Genomic DNA, 27,325 nt, shown 5'->3' with positions numbered 1-27,325 from the left:
CTGCTTACAGCTTGTGTTTGATTTCTTAAGAATTTCAGTGAAAGCTGGAGACTTGCATTTACTCTCTACCTCCTCTGAAAACTATTTTTGAGTATGGCTCTTGGAATCTGAAAGTTCTATTTATTCACTTAGTAATAATGTTAGTAGTGCCAATAACAATAGGAAGTCCACAGTAAGAGTTCTGAAATAATATAAAAATAGTTGGGTTACAGCAACAAGTAATATCATCTGAGCTTAAAAAAAAAACATAGAAGAAAACTGAAGGTCTAATTGAATTTGTTCTGGAATGCTAAATGAGGAAATACATTTCTTGCATGAAGGGCTATAGTTCACTCCTTATAATCAGCACTGTATATGTACCCATAAGAGAAAACTCTGCATGTCTATATACGAATGAGCAACTTCAGTCACTGTACTTGGAAGGAGCACAGCATCAGTGCTGGAACAGTATTGTAACATAGTAGAATAATCAAACCAGTTACAGTCCATGGCACTCCTGTACATATAGGGTAGTGGGTACACTTCTTGAAGTTCTAAATAATGTTCTGTTTAATCATTATCACCAGCCAAAAAACAGGTTACGCACATTCCAAAAGAAATAAAGAAATACACTAGCTATATCCATTATCTCCTGTGGTTCCCTGGGTTCAGGTCACTCAGTGGGTGTACTATCATTCTTCTTTTCAGGTGTTTGCTTATCAGCTCCTTACATAGTTGCTGCAAAACAAAGTATGCAAGCCTTTTGCCTGTAACTTATCACCACAGAGCTGTGAACTACTTTTTATTCACCTTGCCCACCTACTTTCCAGTTTTAGCAACTAGACATTTTCTGCATTAAAAAAAGAATTTTAAAGGGGAGAGAAGCAGGAAGTCTTAGTAGCAGAGTCCAACGGGACTGATGTGTTGTGTTAAAGCACTGTTGAGCCAATGCACTTGTTGAATTCTACACTTTACTTAAAAATTATACAGAGAAATATACAAAAGTGGTGCATTAAATCAGTTTCATTTGCATAATGGACTTTGTGGATTTTGATTTCCAGTCACAGACCATACACACATCCACTGATACTACGTTTTGTCCTTACACAGTGGTCCTCCGCCTTTCACAGTACAAGCGTTAAAAACAGTTTTACTTCTAACCTTCAGTTTAAAAATATTCTTGTATGCCTTTATCATAAAGGATATAAAAAGGTAAATTAAGATGAAAGTAAAGTTATAGTGGACGTCTTATTTTTGAGTCAGAGGCTTACAAAGTAAACACTTTAAAAGGCTCCTGAAATCTGCAAAAGGTTACTGAACAGTTTTGGGAAAATTGTGTATTCATATTTGAAGCTTGCATAGCACAGTGCTGTACTGCATGCAGATATTCAGCACAGTTACTGAACTATCTCCAGGGAGCACACATGAAAACTAGAGCCAAAAGCCAAAAACAAAACAAAATAAAAGAGAACCCACACACCTACCTGCAGGGTATCCCTTCTGTTACATTCCTCAATCTCTAGCTTGGTTGAAATTGGTGAGACAAATACTCATTTGATATACAACATTTGAAAAAACATATTATTTTTTATTATTTCAAAAAGTTTAATTTTGTAGAGGTTGTCATTAAGACAAATGATGCAGTGATGTCTCCCCCCCCAACCCAGGCATTTCCAGTGCTAGGAGAATTCCACACTAACCAGCTAACTATATTTACACTTACTCAATCAGAGTGGAGGGAAAACTGAAGTTAAAGATTTTGATTTCCAAGGCTGCTCACTTAAACTGTTTTCAAAACAACTTGGAAGCAGGGGCCTTCAGACGTACAGACTTTGCTAAGTTTGAGTTCAGCTTTTTCTTTTCTAGTATTTTGGAAATGTAATTGAACTAGTGAGTCATCACTGCAATATTTAACATAACACAATTATTTTGTTAAAAACAATGACATTTCAGTGGAATATTAAGTATACATATATTTAGCTGTACTAGTGATAAAAAAAAATCAATACACCTAATTACAGTGTTAAAACTGAAAACTACAGGACTTCTGTGCTCCAACAGCTGCAGTTAACTTTTTTTTTTTTAAACTCTTACCTATGTTCCTGAACTGTGAAAAGCAGAGAGAGGGAGAGAACAGGTGGTTTCAGGTACTGCAGTAAGACTCAGTATAGATCCTTTAATTTCTTTACACAGTAAACAGACTTCTATTTATACCAACACCCTGGTCTGTACCCTCTTATTTACAAGAAACACTTTTACATATATACATGTTAGCAAAATACAGGCTTCTCCCAGAACCAGATGCATTTCAGCTGTATCTTAATTATACAACTAATGCTTTAAAAACAAAACAAAGCCCACCACACATTTTCTTACTCACAATGATGCCATATAGTTAAATACTAAAATCATATTTATTTCCTTCCCATATAGTATTTTCTCTAGTTACAGAATACCATCAGCTCCAGACTGATTCTTGCAATTCACTCTGTCAGTAAGGAAGATGTTTCAAGAGTCCAGCTCTAATTGTTCTTGATTTTCACTGAGTCTTAACATAAGCTGTTGTTCATAATATAGGCTCTTTGCATAGTTTATTTCTTGACAGAGCTTTACGGCAAGAACTTCAGATTTCACATTGACCTGCAAAAAGAAATGCGTTTATTGTTATTTTGGCACTACTATTGTCTAAAGCAGAATATATTTATTTTTTATTACTTCATTAACTGAAGAAATCGGGTTGGCTATGTTTGAAGGCTCTGTAAAGGAATAGAAATGTTTCAGTGGAGACCTGTTCTCAGTGCTGAGGTGCAGCACAGAAGGAATGAGAGAGGGAGAGACAGACAGGCAGGTAGCCAGAGATTAGGTGTTGTTGGGTGAGAGCAGAAACATCTCGGAATATTTGAAGTTATTTCCTTCGCTTCCTCTCCTACTTTCATCTGGCTTGTCTGTTTGGAATGTAAACTGACTTGGGTCAGGGGTGAGCTTGTAACCTTGTCTGTAAAACAGACCCTGAGCAACTACTGTAATGAAGCAAAAAAACTAATGGGTTTAGAGGTGAGAGTTCTGATTAACTTTTACCTGTATGACATACATATGACTTTCAAATCCTAGGCATTTTGCAGTAAAAAATACTATATATGTGAGAAGAGAAAACTAGAGTAAAAACATAGAGCATAGTATTTAAGTTCCATGTATGTGTTGTAAAGTTAATCTTTTCTCAGGTAAAGAAACATTTCCTATTGTAACTTTGTTGTTCAGGAATATTTTTGATTTTACCATCAGCTTTTCTCAGAATCTTTACGGAGCAAATTTTATCATTACTTGAAACTTTTTGGCAGCAGCTATTTTCACTGCTGTCAGAACGTTTTCATTGTTGAGCAGTACAGGAAACCAAACACTGATGACTACAAACATTTTCAGCACTAGTATTGAGGGGAAAGGAAACCCTGCATGAATCTAACAGTAGGCACTCGATCCTTACCATTGGTTTTTGTTGGGATGGACCTGGAATTGCTACACCAGTACTTGTATTAACAGCTTTCTTCGTCAACTGTACATACACCTTTCCATGATCTTTTGAAACAAGACAGTGGTAGAGATCATCATACTTGACTTCTAGGAAGATGGCCTCACGGTCTGTGAAGTCACGACTCATGAGGAAATAAACAGCCTTAGATGAAATGAGAACGCAATACTTCTCTATGTTCTCCACTGCTATGAAGCTGCAAAAAAAAAAAAAAAGGAAAAAATAAACCACAAAAACAACCCCAAGAAATGAATCACTTGAAGCTAAAAATACTCAACTGTAATAAATGTTTTAACCTGTTGTGTTCAGTGACCTTTAGAAGTCTTTCAGAAAAATTAATAGCATAACATGTACAATTCATTTGTATTTAATTTAAACTGTTCTAAAAGGCAAGCTGGTGAGTACCCCCTCAGCTGAAAAAGATCATGCTGTAAATCAAATATTAGCACTAAATGCCTGGCTTCTAGCTTTGGACATTAAAAGGGTATATAAAAATATCCTTTAACAAGACTTAGGAAGATTAATTTCCTTGCACTGGAAGTCTTACAATGAAGTTTAATTGTAACTTTAGTTCCATTACTGATATGTGAAAAAGGTGTGCAGGTATTTATGACAAAAGCATTATCCTTTTACATGTTATAAACCTACTGTAATTCCTTTTACCACGCACTTCCCTTGCCTTTAAAAACAAAAAAAACAAGTTTAACCTGCTGCTTGGACCAGTAGCTAGAAAAGAGAAATTAGCTGTTTAACACTGGGGTGAAAGGTTAAGCAGCAAGCAGGTTTCCCCAGAGAGATTAGTCCAAGTGATGAATAGAGGAGGTAGAAAAGAGTGAATTAAGAAGATTGAGAATTACGATGGCTGGAAAGGTTGATGTGTAAAAAATAGCAGTAAGGAATGCAAAAGTGGAATAGATATTTCACACGCAAACACTTCTCCCCCACTTTTGATTTACTCCTGAAATGAACCTCATTAGTGATTTTTTTAATGCTGAAAATTTCAGAAAATTATATATGGAATATACAACATTACTAGGAAAGAGTGCTAAACAGAGTAATAATGCTGTCAGCAACCCACGACAGTACAAGTATCTGTAGAACTAAGATTTTCCTGCTGTCAGATAGGTTCAAAATTACTATTTTCCGAACAGTTGCTTGTACAAATCTGTCTGCTTTTGCCCTATATTATGCAAAACACTCCACTGTTTTTGAAAACATTGAAGATTTTCAGTTTTAAGAGCTTTTGATAGACAGAAAAACTTACCATCTCTAATCACCAATTCCAGAACTACTGTCTGTTCTGCCATTTAAATAACACTTTGCACAAATCATCAAGAGCTACACATCCAAATAAACCTATAGCTATAAGCAGAATTTTAGCCAAAAAATATTTTAGCCAAAAATATTTCAAAAACTGAGATCATGGTTTCTTTTTATGGTATAAAATAATAACGCCAGTAATTTTCTATTGATACTTCTCTGAAAGATGCCATTCCGTGCTGAACTTGTCTTTTCCCTGCCCTATGTATTATAGTCACATCAACTGACAAATGCTTTTTGCTTCCATAAAATTGAAAAAGGCATACATGCTCATCTGAGTTAACAGATTAAATTTTCATTTAAGTGCTGTGAAGAGTAGCATGATATGACTATGATATGATAGCATAATAGAAGTGGGTTCCTTTAAGTAAAAGAAGCAGAAGCGTTCGTTTTTGTCCACTTTAAAACAAAAACCGTAGGCAAAAGGGTTCACACATCGACTGAAAAGAGCATTTGTTCCTCAGTTCCTCTCCTCCTTCAAAGTTCAAACACCTCAGGATAAGGTTTTGTCTTTGAAATAAGTATAAAGGAGAGTTTTTTTTTTTTTAAGAAGTAGCACAGAAATCTTCATTTTAAAATACAGTCACATTATAGCCTGCAGAATAGTCTTGTTCCTTTGAATAGGCGCATAAAAGCAAGTCCAGTATTTTACGCAGGTCCTAGCTTTGACTCAGGTTGGACTTCCACTGGAAGCAAAACCAGAGCAAACCCACCGGCACACTGGTTTTCTTTTCTTCCCCCTGCTCCCCCCGCCCCTTGATGGGAAAGAAAATTCAAAGAAAGTTTATCAGAAATTCCTAATGTTCTGTCATTGTTCTTCACAATCGTCCAAGTGAAGTTGAGACATTTAGAAGTTTTTGTATATCCACAAAAGCAGAACAGCTGTTTTTTCCTGATGTATGTCATTACAGTCGTATATATGGGGACATCCATGGAAAGAACTGAAAGACCAAAAGCTACTATGAAGTTCAGTGCACACAACTGGGAAACCAGACTACAGGTTTGTATTTTTTCCGTAAGAAGAACAGATTCTCTCTCAGATTCTTCATACTAGATTTTTACTGCTGTCATGTATATATTTTGAGGAATGGAAATAGAGGACACATTTTATGGCGAAGCACTGAAACATTAGCTAATTTGTAGTTCAAGCTCTACATTTTGTTCTAAGTTTGAGTCATGCATCATTACCCATTTTCTTTTGCCAACTATTATTTTCTTCTCTATGCCTAGTTCTCAAAATGAGTATTTAACCTTTTAAGATACTACTTCAAGATAATACTTTAGTTGACTGGTTTTTTTAAAACATGCTTCTACACTATTAAAAAAATCTCAAATTAATAAAATGAAAGATTAAATGAAACATGATCCAGTAGAACAAAGCAGAAGCAACCAGATCTCTGGAGAATTTGTGGGTTTTTAACAACATCAGGAAGTAATTACACAATATTTTCCAGAAGTGAAACAGTGAGCCTAACTGGAAAAAAATGTGGAAACATTTAGTTAGAACAGTAGAGCAAGGTATTAAACCCCCTTTTATGGATTTAACTCTGAAGGAAAATATGCAAATAATCAGGTCTTTAAATGTGTTTCTGATTACGATACTGGGATAAAAGTCAGAGGCATAATTTTGTACTTACTTTCCATGACAAGAAACACTGTTTTCTTGTTGAATGATGTTCTTAATGGTGAAAGTCACAATGATTGAACAGTGTGACTCAATGACAAATGCACACAGATCTGCTTACAGGGTATACTGCGAAAAGTTGACGCTAAAATATTTTTTTGTCACAAATTGCTCTCTTTTGATTCTCCTCACTTAAGAGCCAGACTGGATATGCCATTTAGATTCTTTATGTGAGATTAAAATAGCAAGAGTGCAAGATCACAGGGCCACAAGCAAGTGGCAAACTACAAACTCTTCGTTACAGGCAGCTGGAGGTAACCTGGCTTCTGGTGCCTGATCATTGATGCTGGTGGAGTTAGGACAGACTGCTGAATGGGTAACGCCCTCTATGAGCTTCACCACATGCTTTACTTTTTTTCTTGAGGCACTGAAAACAATTCTAACTACTCTGCCTTGACACATGCTCTGTTGGATAATACGTGCAAAACATAGTATTATATGAAATACTGAAAACAGCTGTTCAGGTAACTGTGGTAGAGAAGGATGTGGTTAAGTAATGAATTATGCCTTGAGACCCTAACCCAGCAAACTGACATGTCTTGTAGAAACAAATGTAGAGATACCTTTCTGTGCTTTTATTCAATACACTTTTTTTTTTTTTCATGCTGTCAACCCTGACCACTAATATAACATCACCTGCTGTTTTCACTTGCTTTCATGCACCGATAGCCAAGGCATTCAAGCATAGATGCAAAACTGATGGCGCATCTATTACCCATTCAGATCATTCAGCATAGGCTTTTCTGGAAAAATGAATACATAAATATATATATTGTGCAGGTTATTTTGATCATTAACTATTAACACTCTTAGGTTAGGAATAACATGTACTACAAGCATCCAAGTTAGCTTCTCTCATAGCTAAACCAGAGCCACCTGAGACTGTACACAAGTAACAGGTCAGTGTGATTCACATACTGCTATCATGGAGCCACTAGCCACTCTCCTAGGCCTTTGACTGTGAGAAATTGCAGACAGGGGCAGATAAAGGAACAGATACTAGTTCTGCCTGTATGGATGTGCTTCTGTTACACAGGAAGAGGAGTACACGTTCTGGCAACACAGATCTATTTATGCACAGGAAAGGCTGGGCATGCATTGAACACGCATGTTAAATGGACTGTTGATTGCTTAGAAACTTAAAAGAAATTTCATCTTTTGTAATAAGAGAAGGGAGCAGGACCATTAAAAGGACTAAGTCAAGAAACCAAGGCTCCAGTTTTTCTGCAGACTGCATGCCATGTGAGATCAATGGCTGTTAGCAGCAGATGAAGCACGGTCTCCAGTGGCACCTGCTATGACATTTGTATATAGCCAGTGGACAGGCCATTGTGGAAGTCATCAGATGCTAGTACTGTGCTGCTAATTAGTACCAGGAGAAAACAAATGACATGTATGTGCATGCACGCATGTGAAATAATTTTTTCTCTCTTCCCAAAGACACAAAGATAGAATGGTAGCAAATGGAACTACTTAAAGTAACTGTGTCAGTACTTACAACTCATCTTGGATGTTGTCGGTCAGTTTGAACAGCTGTTCTTGTCCTTCCGCTTGACTTTCTAAATAGCGGGGCAAGAGCCCTTGGGGTCCTCTGCAGCAGCGTGGCTTTCTCACTCTCTCTGCTTGTGTCCTACACGCAAAATAGATGCAGAAAAATGACTTATTGCAACAGCAGGGCTTTTCCTTCCACTTAAACCTGTCAGCACACAAGAGTTTTATTTGTTTTGAAATACGAGGTGTGATAGAGCCTTTAAAAATACAAGGTCTTCACAAATACAGCATATGGATTCTGTAATATTTGGCCTTGAAGACACAGTATCTATTCATATGGCTTTGCATTTCAAAGAAATCTTTCCCAGTTTTCTCCTACAATTAAGGGGCAGTGAGCTCAATGAAGAAGCAACATAAACTGAGTATATGGTTTGCAAGTTTTTGATCTATTTATCAGCAGAATTCCATTGATTTGACAGTTTCTTCTCAATTCTCTACAGAGTGCATTGACCTAGACAGCGCTCCCACTAACGGACAGTTGCCCGTAGTTGAAAATTGCAGGGTTACAGAAATAGGAACATGCAGTGAAGTTAAATGAAAAATCTACAATTAGAATCTCTGAACAAGGCTTAGTATACTTCACCCTTCTTGAGTAGCTATTAAAAATGACAGTAATACAAAGACACACATGGCTTAAGAGACATCAGAGGTTGATACTGGCCACAGTGCTAAAGAACTGCAGGGTACGTTCCTCCCCTAGCAGTATTTTGTTAAAAAATAATATTCTGAATTCCTTTAAGCTTTTGGAACGCCCTACCCCTGAAGAATTGTGTTACAGGCTGCGCAGCCTTGCTTTATTCTCTGTCCTTTCCCAATAGCATCACTCTGGGACTGGTGCATGGTTTTTCATACCTCCCAACCTACTGCTGTTACTAGTTTTTCAAGCCAAATGCACCGTTTTTTGATTAGTGCACTCTACTTCCCGTCTTGATACTTTCTAAAGACCCTGTACAATGAACTGCTTCTATCCTTTTTGATCAAAAGAAAGGAGGAAAAAATCCCTCGTAACAACGGCTTTTCTTTCTAAGCTGCTTGGCAATAGCACACAAGAGTACTTGCCTTCGAAGCTTTGCTTTCTGCAGATGTTTTCTCTGGAGCCCTGTTTCTTTGTTACCTTTCCCCTTCAGCAGTCCTGTCCAAGACTCCTAACACATGCACACTTAAAATTTGTTTTCCTTCCAGTCTTTGACACCCATGCCCTTTAATCGTGACAATTTTTTTGCCCCTTCCCTTCTTGGCTTCAGTAAATACTGTTGGAATAGTCCAGTATTTACCTGTCCTGCTGAACTGCTTCGGGTTTTGGTAAAACATTCATTAATTAATTACAGAGCTAGGCATCCAAGCAAAAAAATGCCAATATGAAAACTCAGTTTGCTTCATAGAGGTACTTTGTTTCCCTCATTTGCAAAAAAGTTTAATGCCTTAAAACTGTATTCTTCCATGAGTATGAGTTATCTGAACCAGAATAAGCGAAACACTAGATGAACAGATGACTTCCACAACCTATATATGGCTAAACTATTCCTCTGAATAACAGCTGTATACAGTTGTTAGAACTTCACCATTAACTACTATCACTTTGGAACAAATCACCTCTGTAAAATCACCTTTGTCTGTAGTGGGCACAGTTGCATGGTAGTATTGCTACATTTTTGAATAAATCAGTGCCTCTTTTTACATATTCTTACAAATTAGTAACGTATGTGCATGCCTTCATGAAATGGAAAATGTTACATCAAAGTTCCAAATGAATTAAAAGGTTCCAACCAGTGTGATACTCGCATCTTGCTACTTGTCCTACTTCCTCACTTCCAAAAGCAGGAAAATGACAAAATTTTACTTGTCCAAGCAGTCCCAACTGGCTTTTAAACCTCTCTACAGCACCTGTAGCTTCTATTGACAAGTTTAAAGAGCGACTGTCTGAAGCGTAATGTATGCTTTTTAACTCACTATGGGCCAATCATTAATTTTTCACTTAGACACTTTCTTTCCCCATTATGCATTCAGGAAAGTTAGATAATGGAGCATTCAACCATCCACATGGGAATGAGTAACAACACTGCATAATGGTTTTTATAACTGTCTTTTAGATGAACAGTCAGCTGTGCTACTTTCTCTAATATAATGTGGCACCACGGGAAGGGCTACCTGAAACACTGTAAGCATGACTCTTGCAAAAATGAGAAGGAACAGGTCCTTTAATCAGATCTATTCTGTAGCAGCCAGGACATTAGTGAACACTTGTTTCTAATGTCTGGCTTAGAAGCAGGTCAGACAGACCCAGCAGAAGTACTAGTTACCACAGTGAATTTCCAAAAGACTTGGCAAATTACAGTTTTAGGTTTGGTGTTTTTTTGGGGGGTTATTTTTTAATACAAGAAGTATTAAGAAATACAGTGTTTACTGTCTCTACTGCTACTCCACAATAAAAATGTTCATCCTGGTAAAAAAAGTTAATTCTCATCTTGGTGATAAGAAGGCCAGCTGCTTTTCAACGAAGTGTCACTAGTGCTAGCATAAATTGCATTGATTTAGTCCATCAGCCCCTTGGCAAACTGGTCTATTTGGTCTGGACAGCTAACAGCATTCCACAGAACTTGATATTTTTTTTTTTTTCCTAATCTAAAAATTGGTTCTACACTCTCAAGTTACATTTTGTAAATAATAAGCAACACTGATGAAATGCAAAAAGTGAAGATTTGTAAAGCAGAATGAACGGTGGTGTGCCCTCATCTGTATTGCATTAAACATGCACTCAACAGATTTGCTGATTCTTTTCTAATAAGCTCACAAAAGGCAATACAAGACAGAAATGCCCTCATGTCTACTAGACACAGCAGGGAAGAGTGCTCCTGAATGGAGACACAAAGAGATTGGAAATGGTGTCAGAAGGTTGAGGCACACACTACAGTTCTTCACTGTTCAGACAAAGCTGAATGCTGGAGCATCTCATTTCAGATGGCTGTACATCCACTAAAAACAGTTAGCAGTGTTAATTGATTGGCTTTTGCTTAATGGTTCACAGGATTCCTGTGATTCAGTTGACCAGTTTTGAGCCAGAATTTTTTAAATTAAAACAGATCACAGACCAGTCATATAAGGAAGTTGTTCATATTTTACTGATGAGAATTATTTACCAACTTAGATTGAAAAAAGTTCTACAACAGACATAACACGCTTTAGGGAATTATCTTTTATCCTTCCTCCTTCACTATAGCTTTAGCTCTTAGGGTATCTGAGGTGCACAGCACTGTTCTCAAAACTGTTACTCATCTTTGACTGTCCTCTGGACCTAACATTTCTTTGAAGTGTAACTAGGTTGCTTTGTAAACACAAACAAACAAAAAAATCAGAAGGTAACAAACTGTTTGTCAACAGATTATAGTCTGTGAAAACAAAACATCACACTCCTAAAATTATATGCAAAAATGCACCGACTTTTGTTATTACACCCTTCAGTTTCCTTAGCACTAACACCCAAATTATTATTCAGAACACTCCAACTTTACCTGCGATCAAAAAAGCAACAGGAAAAAAGAAAAAAAATTGTGACCAACACAGCAATCACTATGACTTTTCATTTAGGATGTGTACCTGTACAATTTAATATCTGCTGTCCTGGGAACAGAGCAGCAGTGGCAACTACGAACCCATTTAAAAAGGCAACTTGAGCCACATGTAACCTGCATACAGATTTTGATCCATAATCAGAAGAGCACAAGGACACCCAAAATTCAATGCAAACAACAGCTCTAAGTGCAAAGAGACGCAATTCTGGCATTATGAAAACAGTATTGAAGAGAAAAGGCTCTTCACAGACACTTCAGCTGCTGTACTGACTGACTGTCACCTATGCTAACCCTGTGCTAAGTCCATTCTAGTTGACAAACTCTGGTGTGCAAATCAGCCATGTAAGCCTCCAACGAGGTCTCTCTCTCTAGCCACAGGGCTCTCCCACACTTTCTAATAATTTTCTTCAGCTAGACCCAGTTCTTGCTGCCAAAAACTTCCAGCCACTATCATCAATGCACTGTGTTCATAAAGGTTACCAGTCTTAAAGCCTCGTCATTCTAACCCATTTAAAGCAATAAACTTACTGGTTCTGGTATAGCTCAAATTCTGTTTTTGCTTCCATTGTAAATGGCAGGTAGTATAAGTCTATGAATTCAATTGCTGCTGGTATTTTGGAGAAATAATGCTAAATCTGTTACCTATGTGGTTCTGGAAAAAGTCTGTTTCATAAATACAGTGACTGCTTTCTCTGAGGAGGTTTTAGTCCATTTCAGACACTGAAAAGAGACTTAATCTGGTAAGTTAACGGAGGAATAGTCTTGCATCTTCTATCATAAAATATGCAATAACTAAAATACTTGCCACGTTTGTTCAAGACAATTTTACCTGCAGCCCTTCAGTAAGTACCATCATCCCATGCATGATGCATCTCCACAAAATACAGAATGAGGACAGCACTTGTCTGTCTTATAAATCCATGACTGGAGAGCACAGCGTAAAGCATAAGGAAGTCCCAGAATCAATTAAAGAATGACCTCAAAGTTCAACAATCACAACAGAACTACAGATGATGTTCTCATACCACAGGATCATAAGAATAACAAACAAAAGCAAATGTATGCTATATCTGGTAAGGCCTGTACTTCCTATCATACTTTTGCAAAATAGTAAAAATCCACCATTTCCATGATTCCTTATTGATATACTTACATGTACTTTGTTTCAAATATTGCACCACGGCAATAAGCAGGAATGTGCTCCACGTTTACTGAGCATAAAGGGACAGAGAGCATTAGTTGTTAACCATGTGTTCTCTGCATCTGAGAATGCAAACATTACATGACTTGGGCCCAGTTTCAGAGAACTTTATGACAATCTAGCTTTCACGTTTTCATTGTGACTGTACCAGCAAATGGTAATAGTATATCTCCTACTCGTAAGTAAGTTGCCCACTTCCCTGTGTTGGGCTTTAGGGGTGCAGTTCCCAATAGGCAGATGATTTCTTGGAAAAATCTGCCACCAGAAACCCAGAGAGTTGGCACAGATCTGTGATAGCATTCATTCACCAGCTGAGACACAGATACTTTTAAGGTGTGTTACAAATATGCACGCAGTGCAGTCTGAGTACTGGATTTGGCATTAGAATATCTCAGTTAGATGCAAGAATGTGTAAAATCATGAGCCAGACAGCTCCCTGCTGACTGCATATCTGAGGAAGCTTATATGCACCGTTTATTCCAGCAAATACATGGAATATATTGTACTTGTTAAATGTGTTCCCAAAATGCTAGTTTCAGGCAGAAACATGCAAATAAATGGTGCCTAGGGTTAAAACCTCCCAGTTACAGTCAAATCCCTCCTCTTTTGAGGGATCTACCAGCTCAGATACTGAAGACCTTTATCTGACCCAATATGCTTTTCAGAGAGCTGCAGCATGCTGAAGAAGTAACTGTTTATCATATCGGCTGTTCCTGCCAACTTCTTTGAGATGGAGCTATTTTCTCCCCTCCCCCCTTTCTTTTGTGTACAACATCAAACCAAAACCGAATACTATTCATTGGGATTATGATTGCATAGAACCTCTTCAGGCTCCAAGTTCAAAAGGAAGTGAGAAGAAATTAAGACATCAGGAATCACTTCCTTATAAATGGGGAGCAGCAGATATACTCACCGAAATGACACATTATTAAAACATCCATGTTAGAAATCCACGAGCTGCATATGTAATTTACATGTGCTTGTATACTGGACAACTGCATGGCACTTAACCACAGTTGTGCATCAACCAGTGTTCAACCTTTGGTACTTCTCCACCTCTGACTACGTAACAGTGTGACAAACCTAATGCTTTTTCAAGCACTTTGATATCATCAACCTTTACATATAGAAAAAAAGGTAACATTGCATTCTCAGTTTCCAGTTTATCACGGGCTCTTCCTGTATTGATTGCAGAACAGTATTACTAGAGTTCTCACCTTGAAGTTTCCTGTCTCACCAAGGTGTTGATGAATGCTCCCATACAAAAGATGCAGTTCTTAGCAGGGCGTTCTTGCAAACACCTAATCTGAACAAGAGCCGAACTTGCCTTACTGAAGAAATGATACCGTATTGTTTGTACTGCTGTTTTTTTGGGAAAGCAAATCCTCTTTCAGGGAGAAAGCAAACCACTGGCTCCTGCTCAACATTAACCTGCTAGTTGTGCATGAAGAACTATGTGAAACTAACTATGTTGGCCCTATGCATTTTCTCTTCACACCCTCCTTCATATACTTTTCAGTCAGTACAACTGGTGTTGCAACAGGAATGGCAAAGTCTGCTAGAACAAACTTCACTAAGTGATAAAGCTCCTCAGAAAGTTTGTTTTGATCTTTAAAGTTAAGAGTTGCAAGAATAACTTAAATCAACTGGCTGGTGCTCACAAAACTGATAAAGAGCGTTCCACATGTTAACAGCAACATTAGGTGAAAAAATTATCTATAAAAATACCAACCCCATGCTAAATGAGGTGACATCAAGGCAATAAATAGCTCCATCTGTATGAAAGAGTTTGCATAACAACCCAGAAGACATCTCTGAACACAAAAGTAACTAACTCCATGGATAAAGTACTGAAAAAAAGTGGGTTGGATTTTTTTTTTTTTAAAGGATCAGTTTTACATATTTTTCTCAGATCACTTTATAAATCTGCTGCACATTAGAAATCGGACACATATGTATTTTTTCCAAGTAAAGAAAGTTGAAAGTTTACATTTTTAATAGCAATGTGACTATTTCTGAATGGCAGCAGTATATATTACATGCAGTGTGAGAGGGTTAAACAGGACAGCCTCAACTCTTTATAAACTTTTGCCCTCTGGATATGTACTCATTGGCTGCTGTACAAGACTTGAGCTGTATTACACGCCTTAACGATATGGTTCAACTGTCGGTCAGGCTCGGGGCCTGGCAATAGGCCAGACCGCAATCAATGGGACACAAACCTCCCCCTTTCAGATCATCACGAAGGCTCATATTATCTCCTTTTTGTCGTGCTGGTTAAATTTATGGAGCAGAACCCCGAAGCTGCATTCCTTGGCTTGGGCCGGCCCACGCGGGCCTCCCTTTGTTTGGTACTGTAAGCGAGGCGTGCTTTGGAGGATTGCAGGGTTGTTAGTTCAGGCACTGACTGTTTGCTCATGACTGAAATGAAAAGAGTTCAGTGGAAGGGCAAAAGGACAGCACAAGTGTAAAACCCTATCCCAGCAGGCCCTGGGCTCCCATATACAGACTCTGGACTAGTACTGAACATAAAACCTCACTACTAATGACAAAGGAAAGAAAGTCTGTCTAGTAGCAGGTAAACAGGCTAACAGTATGTTAGCACATACCTTGTCGCAAGGTCACTTGCTTTCAAGTAAGCCTGTAATTACCACGTAACTATGAACCTAAACTAATCTGGCTTAAAATACTGCGTAGAAACAGTATTAATTTTACAGCAATGCTGCATCTTCAATTTGAAAATAAAACCTGTCAGTGCAAACAGCACTACCTGTCCATTGGCATTTTCTAATATTTCTGTCATTCTAAACTTACCTCTGAGAACCTGCTGCCATGATATTTGTGCTTGGTAGGAATTAGTGGGAAGTAATTCTTATAACACACAACTACTGGAAGTACAGATGTAGAGAAGACTTTCACAGGCATTTGCTACGTCTTCATGTTTGGTCTTGGAATGGGAACAGTCTACTTTTGAATATACTCTCCCCTCAAAGCTTTATTACTGTGGTAATTAAAGGACACTTGATACAGGACATGAAATGAAGGCTGTAAAGAAACCTTTAAAGTGATGCAAGGCAAAATCATTTGGAGTGAAAGTGACTGGAAAGACAACCTGAAAGATAGTATTCCAAATACATCCAACAGAAACAAATACATGGAAAACCACAGTGACTCTTAGTGATTATGGGTATAATAAAAGGTATCCATGTACTGAAAATATCTATGCTTACCTTCAGCAGTACAAGACCAGTAAAACTTATTCCCAGAAAGCTGCCCTAGACCTGCTGTACCAGACTTCACCCTTCTGGCACAACCAGCAGGTATTTCAGGACACGAGGTCATAAAGCCACTGCGTTGGCGAGCAGTTCGTGCCATTTGTGCTTTAGTAAATAAACAAATGCTATATTCCTATTACATTAACACCAGTTTCATCTTTTCTACTATTTTTATGAACTGAAAATACTCATAACATGTCCAAAAGACATTATAAAAACCCACAGAACGTGCATTAAATGTTTTCAATTCTGGGGATCGAGTCCGACTGGTTTAATACAGTCTGATGATTTGTCCTGATGCATTCCAAGAGACGCGTCTGTTTTGAATAAAGTTTTTGTCCATTTCTGGTGCATATATGGCTTTTAACATCCCACCTAATTCTAAGCAAGTAGATCTGTGAATGGAAATTGTGAGTACTTTATTGCCTGGTCTTTGTAGACTTTTTAGCTTGTTCTGCTGATACTAACACATTAACTTTTTTTTCAAAGCCTCTCCAATTCCATTTGAGGAGATACTTTTGCACAGATTTGCATCCTTGCAGACTAGTTAAGTCTGCAGCTCTGCATAATAGTTTAAAATCAACAACTATTGCCTAGAATACACTGAAACAGAGGTACCATTTAGCAGAGGGCTTTCTGAATAAGGAAGGATCTAAAAAAAACAAAAACGGGAATGCCAGAAAATAGGAAACATACAACACAGTTAAATGTTCCTTTTACTTTTTGGTGGTGTTGTTTGAAAGCATTTGCTGAAATGAAACATAAGGTAATTGGGCAAAATATGGAGGCTGTAGAAATACAAATATTTCTAAGGAACTAATTTTTTCTCCCTGTCTACATGGATTCCTTTCAGTGTGTATCTTTGCATCCAATTAGTTTAAAATCCTATGGAAATTAAGTTAATAGCTAAATACTAGTGGACACACAGTATAGGAATTTCATTTTGTAGACTGAATCCAGTCCTCTTAACTGCCACTTAAAGTGTAAGTGGTAGAATAAATCTGTGGCAAATCCAGCAAGGGATTTATCAGCTCTTTTCAGAAGAAGCTTTGTAAAATTGCTTATATTTCTGATGGGCTACACCAGGCCTACACGACCGTACCTGGCATATAACCTAAACCAGTAAAGATATTTACCTGTTGTAAAAGTCTGCCTGTCCCAAAGAGAAGGGTAAAAGGACATCGCGTACCCATGATGTTGATTTTTAGCTGTCTCTTTTCCTACCAGACTGGTCTAATACAATATAATGCTTTTTCCTCGCAAACGCGTATGTTTTCAAAACCAGTTATTGTACTCTGTGAAATGAAGCCTAACCTTGTTCCTGTTCTGATCCCAGCCACAGGAACGCTCTTTTGTTTAAGGCAAAAGCTATGTGCTCCACTCAGTGCTGGACTGTTTGACCAGTGATGGACACATACTTACCCCTAGCTGTAAGTTATCAAGGTGCTAGCCAGTCTTTCGGCTCTGTGGGGACTATCACAATAAGAACTTTGTATTCATTTATCTTTTTGAAACTATTTGTTGATAACCATGAACAGACATCTGAAAAGCAAAACACAATTTCACATTTCATGCTCTGTTATCTACCCAGCACTATTCACTTTAATGTTTTCTACTTTCATTCACGTTCTCCCCTTGCAACGTTCCTTTCCTGTGCTTCTGTCCCTTTCTGTCCCTTAGCCAACAGCATGTATGCAGTCAGGGTATCTTTCTGTCCTTAAATGTCAAGTTAAACACTGACGTTTTAGTGGAAAAATATTTCTTTCTTAAAAAAAGAGACACTGGTCTTAAGAATTACAGTTCAGGCACCCACAAAGTCTCCCTTTTTAATGTTAACAGAAGCGTTACCGGTGGAGAAGCCAGTGACCACACAGTTTTCTTTAAAACAATCTTTCACTCGGTTTTAAGAGTAGGAATACATTCTGTCATGGCAGAGCAGAAGGCTTTAAACAGAAGGAAGTTACACAATGCTTAAGTAAAGGTTAGCACTACCTACTGGAATGTAAAGCATCTAGAACTCTGCAAATACATATGGTACACAAAAATCAGAAGTGAAATGCAAATGGGAGGTCTAATGAACAACCTCAGCAACTCTAATCCTCCAGTTTGAAGAAGTGTCATTTTAAAAATAGGTAAGATGTTTGCTGTCAAGTTTACCTACCTCAGGTCAGGCCCTGCTGCTCATTCTAGCTTGCAGGCTCCAGAGGCTAATCATGTGTAATAGATGCTGAATGTGAGACCTGTACAATTAAACATCGCCTAACACAAGCCCGTAATTGCTTTCCCCAACGCCCCCAAAACCTCCTATTACTAAAAACATTCATACACAGCAGATGTGAAAGTGACCACATCTATCCAATATTAATGAAGCGTTAGGTAGATGCCATGCATCCAAACGCTGGTTTTATTCTCCCACTCCTTCAGAATAGTTAAATTGGGTCAAGTTCAAAAAAGGGGACAGAGACAACTGCCTGTAAAGACAACTGATTTCACAACTATTCCAAATGCATTTTACATGATACCTAGTAACACATATATCTAGCAATAACCTCCTCGAAATACTATTTAAATGTAAAGGTATTTGCAGCAGTGCATAACGAGGCATTATAGTTTGGTTTTACAGCTGGTACCAATTTATGTCCATTCATCCCACTAAAAAGGAAAGCGAGAAGGATATGTTCATGCAGAGTTTGGATTCTTTGCATCATCTGAGCTTCTTTTGGGTGCTAAGCAGCTAACAGTGCTTTCAGAAAATGAACCGTGTATTGTTCTGGAAATTAACTGACATTTTTATACATGCGGTTCTAGAATTATAAACCCTACAATATAATAAGATTAAGCAGCCTGAATGTTTTAAAGGTTTCCCCTTCTTTTAACTATACCCTGTGGATTAAAAAAAACCTGCATGCATCAGAACTGTTTTCTTCAGCCATGCATAGCAAATTCTGCTTTACTGTGCAGAACACAGGCTGTGCTCCCAAGTAATTATTCCTTAGCAATTTGTCCTAGAGGAGAAAGGCAGCCCAGTCTGTCAATCCTGAAGGAGGGAGCAAAGAAACAGAGGGGGAAAAAAAGCCCCCCTGGCCACCCACCAGTCCAGTAACAGCCAGTGCATCTTTCTCACATACAGAAATTCCTGGGTTTCTCTCTACTATCCTTCCTTCCTGGACTCAGACAGAACGAAAAGGCAAAAGAAGGTACTTATCACTCTGCAAATTACACTTTTCTTTCTTGAAAAACAAGCTTTATTACCCAAAGATTGATTTCTTAGTCACTGTATGAGTATGTAGAGATACAGAAACACAGTGAAATAGGGGCTGCCAGTGCACTCCATCCCCACTTCTCAAGGCTTTAGATATTCCAGAAACAGGAGTAACTGAGATGCCCCAATCGCTTGAAATCCTTCAACAGAGCTTTACAGTGAAATAGGTGGAGTGAATATCCAAGGCAGTCTTGACAGGATTCCACTTACAGGCAAACACAATTGTTATTTCAGACTTTTCTGACAGAAATCCCCATTAGTCCCATTAGTTGCTCACATCACATCAGTAAGAACTCTTTGAATAGGCAGAAAGGAATAGAGGGCTGTTTTGTACTCATTCTTAAGGGTAGTCTGATTTGAAGGTGAAGTAATTTTAGGTGATTAGATGCTGGGTTAGTGTCTTTTTCTAGTTAAGAAACTAATAGAGCTGAGAAATGCATTTTCAAGAAAAAAAAATCAAATTCTCAAGTTCTGAGATAAAAGTATCCATACTGAACAAGTGTGGAGCTCCAGTCTGAGGAACTACTTCCACCACAAGAAAATATACATTCACCCACACAACAAGAGTGGACATTTGAAGAACTGAACAGGATCTCGCAACAGAATAACAGAAAGTTACCAATGATAAATTTAATACCTAACAGAGTAATACTGAGCAGGTGAGACTGGTAACAGAAAATAACCAATTAAACAGAAGTGTCTACTGATGCGAAATGTGGGGGCACAAAACCAGACTTGCTTAACTTCAAGGATCTAGTAAAAGCAACATATAAAATTATATTTGCAGAGGACAAACTAAAAGGTGTTTAAAACTCCAGTGAGGACAGTGAAGTACTAAAGAAGCTGAAGAGGTCAGAAATATGGCAGGAAATGAAATGGATTCAACCTACAAAACTGCAACCCAGTTCGTCTAGGGAAAAATAATCCAGAATGCAAATATTAAATGACAAGGAGATATTTGCAAAGCAGTTAAACAAAACAAAAAACTCTTGGGGGAAAATAGCAAGCAGAAAACTGGACATCAATTTGCAACATGATATTGCAGTAAAACCAGCCAACACCGTTTTGGATGACTTGCAGAGTACAGCCTGTCACTGAGCGGGGATATGACAGTCCCTTTTCACACAATACTGATGGGAACTTACAGACTGGGGGGATTTCAAAGTAGCTCAACAACAGTGATGGAAGAATCTGGACAGACTAACAAAAATTTAAAACTATAAAAAAAAAGTTCAACAGCAACTAAAGATGGACAGTAGAGCTAACATTGAGGAAAAGGCAAGTGGCTACATGATTTCACATGGTGCCACAGGAGAAAAAGGGACAAACTTGCTCAGATAAATATATAAATAAACAAACTCCCCCCCCCCAACAACAAACCAAGAACAGATCATTTGAGAAAACAGTTCATAATAAAGGCCTATTATCCCACTGGGAGAAAAGAGGTAAGAGGATATGAAGGAAATCACAGTGCTGGTGTTATTTACAGATCAGTCTGATAAATCAGCTCAACTGTACTGTATGAACCATTTCCAGATTTACACAACACAATGCATGCTAGCTGGTAGGTGTAATATCTCTAACTTGTACAAAACTTTTGCAAAGGGCTTCCCAGGAGAATAAAGTCTACTTCACCGCAGTCCGTACCCATGCATGACTGACAGTACGGTAAAGACTCGAAGTCAGATCTAGAACAAGTGCAAGGTAGGGAAGGAACCTGGGACACATACAGAGGTGTTAATTCTCAAGCAGTATTTACCTTCAGAACTTGAGAACCTTGAGAATATCCTCTTTGCAGTATATTAGCTAGGATGACCTTCCATACGATTACTTAAATATTTTGTACTTCCTCTTTGCAGGGTTACTGGTATTCTCTGGCTCTCGAGTCCACTGCTTTTGTTCTTACAGCCAGAGCCACAGCTAACAGTGAGATGGACACATGAAGGAGAAAAATAAATGAAGCCCTACTGCTGGCATTGTGCTGTTGCAACCTCATTGCACTTTTCTGAGTGATACTGTGAGAGGTGGTGAACAACGAATAACCAGGGCGAGCTGCTTCTTTCCAGGTGAAGCATATTTAAAAGAATCAAATATTTATAGAAGAACTTTCTAGGACCATTAACAACTTGCAAATCTCAAACTATTCTTAACTAATGTAGTCTAGCTTACTGAGAATTGATGAGAATTTAGTAGGTCATGAAGTAATCTCCTTACTTTTTGTGTTCTGAGGACAACACAAACCCTCACAACAGTTCAAAATTAACTAAGATGTCTCAAGACTTCTGACCCTAGCAGAAGTCTGAGAGAAAGCCATGATGGCAGTATTGTACACTACCTGTTAAGTTAGGTACACGTCTAAATATATATTCTCTTAAGATATGCTGTGTTAGGAGTTAAAACATGTTTCTAGGAGAAAGCTTTCCAGGCATATCTATAGACAAAACAGCTTTCCTGTTTTGAACTGGTCTTTAAGACTTTTGGCAGTATATGACAAATATGGAAATAATCAGAACTCTTGCATGTGATACTGCAGTACTTGGAACACATAAAACTCGCTCAAAGAAGGTATCAAGTCACAGGCATTAACTTTTAATAAATTAGATGTATACTGCATTGTCAGCAATTGTTTTCATTTATCCTCTGCATTAAAATTTAAAGCTATTAAGACAGCTTTATTCATAAATTACAAACATAATACATTATATATTAATAACTTTTAAGATTAGCTTTGAGAAAGTCCAGCCTAAAGTCAGATTTTAAAATATTTTCTTGCACTTCAAACACATCACATTTTGAACTACTGCAATAAGCTATAAAGCCATCGTCTGTGTCTCAGCTGTACAAGTTTGGCTCCATGTTCTGTACACAGGGTTCACAGGGTTGTTGCTAGCTGCATGAATCCCAGTACAAATCAATACATTTGAAGCCAAAAGAGACTGATGTCCATGTAGCATGATCACTGAGTAACACAAGCTACAGAGTCTCCTTCAGTGTTCTACTAAAATTCAGTGACTTTGCTGGGACATGCCTTTCAGCAGAACCTACAGCCTCAATTCAAATTCCCCATCTCTTGGAAAACTGTTCCAATAATTCAGTAATTAAAGTCAAGCAGCATAATTTCAGGGCTTTTGTTTGTTTTGTGGCTTTGTTGTTGTTGATTAGATTCAACCATATGATTATGAAAATTGCAAGGGCCTTTAATTTATGGTCATGTACTGTGCCATTTAAATGCAACTGTATTTAACTGTTTCACAAAACTTTTTTGCACAAATACCTGAAACTTGCAGATAAGCTGTCAGTCAAGATAAGGTTAAGATAGTTCTCACCATGCTTATTATTATTCCTACTGTGTTCAACTGTTCAAAACTACACTTGAGATCAGTTACTGACATAAACTTATTTTCATCAGTTATCTGTTTTTATATACTTAGTTTGGGAGAGTCTACATGGCCCAGCATACTTAAAACAGAAAATTAACAGGAGCCAGCAACTTGGGTTTGGAACACGATTCTATTTTGATTCCAAACCACACATATTTGAACAGTTAACAAATGCAGCAGGGGGATATTGGTACACAGAAGTCCAAAAACGTACAAATCCTTTGTTGTTTTTTTTATACCCCCAAAAAACAATTCGGTTGCTTCATTATATATCAAAAAATTTTACCAAACAGAACATGGGTGCAAGATTGCTTATAGCTTGTGCGCCCTCCACCCCCATTATCTATATATTCCCAACCACATTTATCTAATAAGAAAAGTTTTGATCAGATTTTGTTCACTGGAGAATTATAGTAAGTGGCAAAGCTTTTTCTTTCACTTTTTTTTTTTCCTTGTAGCAGGCTGGTAGGTTAGACACTTTCACAGTGTATGTAAATGAATGTCATTTCACAGTGCTGGTGTACAACGACAGTATTTCAGAATTCACTGGAAGCTACAACATGGTTCAGCTCATCTGCCCTAATCTCATAACTGACAGTTAACAAGTTAAAGGGAAATATGCCACACAGGCAAATACAAGCTGGAGATAAGGTTAGCCGGGGGTCCTCCCTTTCCTGTTCCCTGTCTGGTTTATCAACTGTTGATAACATCACTGCTACTGCATAAAGCCTGGGATCAGAGAAATATTTCAAAGCACAGATTTTAAGTATATGTGCATCCTGATACAAACGGTAATAACAACACAGCTCAACTGGTGAGACAAGTAACAGAATAGCCAGGCGTGTTTCTCCCCACCTTTTAATAAATAAATAAATCTGCACACTTACAACATTCGGAAACACGCAAACAAAACAGTGTTTTCTCAGGGATGCGCTTATAGTTCTTGTGTAATTTTATGTATACATATTTACTCACCGAATTGTAATCCTTGACCTCTTGGCTTTACAAATCAAGCTAAGTACTGAATACATGAGACATACATGTAAACACTGCCATTTTCACAACAAAGTACACCTAGGTTCATTCTGTGAAATTTCTTGCATCTCAGTCACACTTCATCAAGCTTATTGTTCCTTACTGAAACACTGATGGTAGGCACCTCAGGATTCTAAGTGTGGCATCATAAAACACAGGAAATGGAAAAGCCAAATGGGAAGACAAACTAACCCAACGTTTCGCAAACATTTTTCTCTAAGCTTTCCAACAATAAAATCTACTTAGGATTTTCTTTCACTTCAGCATGCAGGATCCTGCATGCATACAACAGAAGGACTTCTTGCCATAGTATTATCATCTAAAGTAAACTCTTGGCCACAAAGAATAGAGTGTCTTCTCTCAGAGCTGGCTTTTAAAACTTTGCCCTCTCCCTCTTCCACACTCACAGTCAGTGCTAATATTCATTTACATTAAAGATAATCATTATTTTGTCAAGACCACATTATGCTATTTACTGAACACAGGAAGGAAGCCAGTGCACCTGTCCAGATGTGCTGACTCCTACATCCACCCACATACATTCAGGTAAACAAATGAGCATGTGCAAATAAGGGCATATAGCCACACTTCTGGTAAAAAAGAACCATTGTACAAAGTGAAAATTAGAATTTTCATCTAATGCTGGAGTTCCTATTTTATGTTGCAGCTTTTCTGTGCAAATTTTACTAATACAAGAGCACAGACACCATAGAAAAAAGTTGCCAAGGAAAAAGCAAGTTGATTAAAATGGGCCACATCACTAATAGCACACAGCGTATTTGATTTGAAAACCATTGTTCCTTTGGGTAAGGAAAGATACCAGATTTGAAGTTGCAGCAGGTATTGTAAGATGCATTTTTACAATATTATTGACTGGAAATAGAAACAGCTTACTGACCTGGGGCCACTCAGAGTGGCGGTGTCCCTCACTGCCTGTGCAGTTTCTGATGCGAAATCCAGAGCTCCAGCCACAGGTTTGGTTACGGTGCCAACCAGGCCTTTCCCAAGGCCTGATATGAAACCACTGACACCGCCTTCGGTTTTCACACCTTCAACTGTTGAAGTTATTACACTTGTCAATCCTCCAATGATACCTAGCGAAGACAAGAACAGCAAAGTAGGCCAGAAGTATTGCCTCTAAAAATGACGCAGTTTTGTTCCAGCTGATGTTGTCTGCCTAAGATTTACTGTCAAGCTTGATAAAAATGTGTTGTGCATTACATGTAATACAAAAACTGTTTTACAACTAATTAGCTAATAATTTTATACTTTATACATTAACATATATTTTTAAACCCATGCAGTATATACATGCATGCACACAGACATTACAAACAAATTACATGGATAGTATCCCACAGAAAGATTTAACCCATTAAATGTATATCAGGTTATATTTCTATACTATTTTATTCCCCATCTGTATTTACAGAGTCGTCATCTATTTCCGAGGTGAAGTGGTTACCCAGAGTGTGACAAAATTCACTTACCACAAAAGCTTATACAATTTGAGACAGAAAATGTAACACTGCACTTGTACACTGGAAAAAGTCAACTACATTAAACTGGCGTTATGTGATTTTAATTGAGATGCTGCCGAAAGACATTTCTGTGAACTTTTCTGTCACTGAGAGTTTAAGTGCTCAGAAGAAATCAAGAACTTAAAGAGACTTCAAAAGACTTGGAACAGCTCATATTAACTGAGAATGTGCTTTATGGATGGATATCATATCTTCATGATTAAAATCTCACGATTTTTGATGAACTGGCTTAAGACATAAAAATGCTCACACCATCTGGCTCTTTAGCTTTCCAGTGGCCAGGTGTTCTTTTAAGTACTATAATTTAAGTACAGACCAGGCTGCATCTTGAAAACTTGAGAAGTGCATAGCACCAAGTATTTAAAACACTTCTCTTGAATAACTGTAGATTATGGTTAATTCTTCCACTTCAACAGACAGGATTTGGGGTGGGGGGATGGACAGCATATAAGAACTCCACGGAACTGAAATTAAAACAGTCCTATTAATTATTGGATGACACAATTAAATGCTTTTAATTGACTTCTCAGCAGTCTGAAATATTTCATTTTTCCGCAATTTATACTGATATTGCTTACACCAGAGTTTACAACACACCAGTATGAGAGAGACCTCTCATGATCCACTCAAATACCTGCACGGTCTCTATGAGAAAACACTAGCATAAAGACTTTAGCTTAGCATAGAAAAGATTGCCATTTTAGTAAAAGCAAGACTATCTTTATACAGGCTGCAACAACTGCACTCAGAGAATGACATTTAAACAAACTGAGTCAAGATGATGCAAAATATAAATATTTGATTTAAACTTGGCTTGTATTGATTTCACTCTCTTCAACAGATAAATCATGAGCTAAATTGATGTGAGATTCTGGCCAAATTACGGCTAGTCCACTGTCTTTTACACAAATTCATTACTCTAGTTCTTACCAGACTTAAAAGAAAAAAAAATAAAAAAAATCAACAAACTGGTGAAATGTTACTTTAAACTTCTTGGGCTGCAACTAATCACCCAAGATTAATACAAACTGTAGTGTACTGTTCTTTTCTATCCGCTCATTATTTTAAGAGTGAAACAAGTTAAAATTACAGTTAAGGCTTACCATGTGCAAGTCCCTGGATTCCAGCTACAAGATGCTCTCCACTGGTTGCAGCATGATATCGAATGTATTCTCGTTCGGTTTGGTGTCTGTTATCCATTGTCTTACCCAAACCATCTGACAAGGTCCCAGCAAACTGTAAGAGAACAATCTTTTCTGTTATTTAAAGAAAAAAAGTTGTTTCCCTTATGTAGATTTACTGAAGAAAATCCTATGTTTTAGTTGTGAAAAATGTATTCATACTTTTTTTCTCTAACACATGCACAGTTACTCCAGCTTTTTTTTTTTTTTTTTTTTCCAAATGAAGAAAGTTCTGAAGAAGTCCATTAACCTGTGCTTTCTATTAATGCAACTTAAATCCTGAGGTGATGGTCAAAACCGTAATAGGTGCTCAACTGTGGTGGTCAAGCCAAAAGAAACGAAGCCTGTGAAAGATGTACTGAAAGAAGTTCTAGTGACCCAACTGTAACCTTTCAGAAAACCCAAAAGAATGTTTAGATACAAAGCTTTTCTTCTGCAAAGATATGTGAAAAGCTTCGAGGCAAATATTCCTGACATGACACTGAAACATTTGCAACAGTTGCTTAAATTCTTTTTAGTAACACAATGTTGAAATGGCTGGCTCTATTTTGAAAAGAGTCGGACCGTGCTCGTTGCAGCACATGGGCTGATCTAGTGCAAGATGGCGAAATTGTAAGTGTCCACAGGTACAATGAACTGCAGAACAAAAATCTAAAGGGAACCTTAAATTCGTGTCTGGCACAGTTTTACTCTTTGCACTTAACAGTATGGGGGGAGAGTTGAGAAATAGATAAAAGAACGAATACAAGTCCAAGCAGGATTTATTCCAAGAACTCTGACCGTTACTGAGTATCAGTCAATGAAAAGGTTCCAAATAAAAG

General features: G+C 37.7%; 2 protein-coding genes across 10 annotated transcripts in view; one reads left to right on the top strand and one right to left on the bottom strand.

Annotated features, from left to right (window-relative positions):
- Positions 1-27,325, top strand: part of LOC310883142 (uncharacterized protein) — a 51,739-nt gene that overhangs the window by 11,888 nt on the left and 12,526 nt on the right. For 2 of the 4 annotated variants that reach the window (XM_083803034.1, XM_083803035.1), the window contains exons 5-7: positions 5,737-5,825; positions 19,236-19,302; positions 21,227-22,489. In XM_083803034.1, coding sequence (XP_083659160.1) covers positions 5,737-5,825; positions 19,236-19,302; positions 21,227-21,291 — 221 coding nt within the window. In that variant the 3' untranslated portion in view covers positions 21,292-22,489. Of the gene's footprint in view, positions 1-5,736; positions 5,826-19,235; positions 19,303-21,226; positions 22,490-27,325 lie in introns of those variants that run through there. The other 2 variants (XM_083803037.1, XM_083803036.1) reach the window with 2 other exon arrangements.
- The window catches only part of VPS13D (vacuolar protein sorting 13 homolog D), a 103,219-nt gene continuing 76,830 nt past the window's right edge, over positions 937-27,325 (bottom strand). For all 6 annotated transcript variants that reach the window (XM_083802627.1, XM_083802631.1, XM_083802628.1 and 3 more), the window contains 5 exons: positions 26,427-26,559; positions 24,681-24,876; positions 8,008-8,139; positions 3,461-3,701; positions 937-2,619 (listed from right to left, as the gene is read on the bottom strand). In XM_083802627.1, the coding sequence (XP_083658753.1) occupies positions 2,488-2,619; positions 3,461-3,701; positions 8,008-8,139; positions 24,681-24,876; positions 26,427-26,559 (834 nt within the window). In that variant the 3' untranslated portion in view covers positions 937-2,487. The remainder of the gene's footprint in view (positions 2,620-3,460; positions 3,702-8,007; positions 8,140-24,680; positions 24,877-26,426; positions 26,560-27,325) is intronic.

Source organism: Anser anser, assembly GCF_964211835.1.
Source record: "Anser anser genome assembly, chromosome: 17".
Classification (NCBI taxonomy): domain Eukaryota; kingdom Metazoa; phylum Chordata; class Aves; order Anseriformes; family Anatidae; genus Anser; species Anser anser.
Note: the sequence above shows the minus strand (reverse complement) of the source record. Positions and strands in the feature narration are given on the sequence as shown.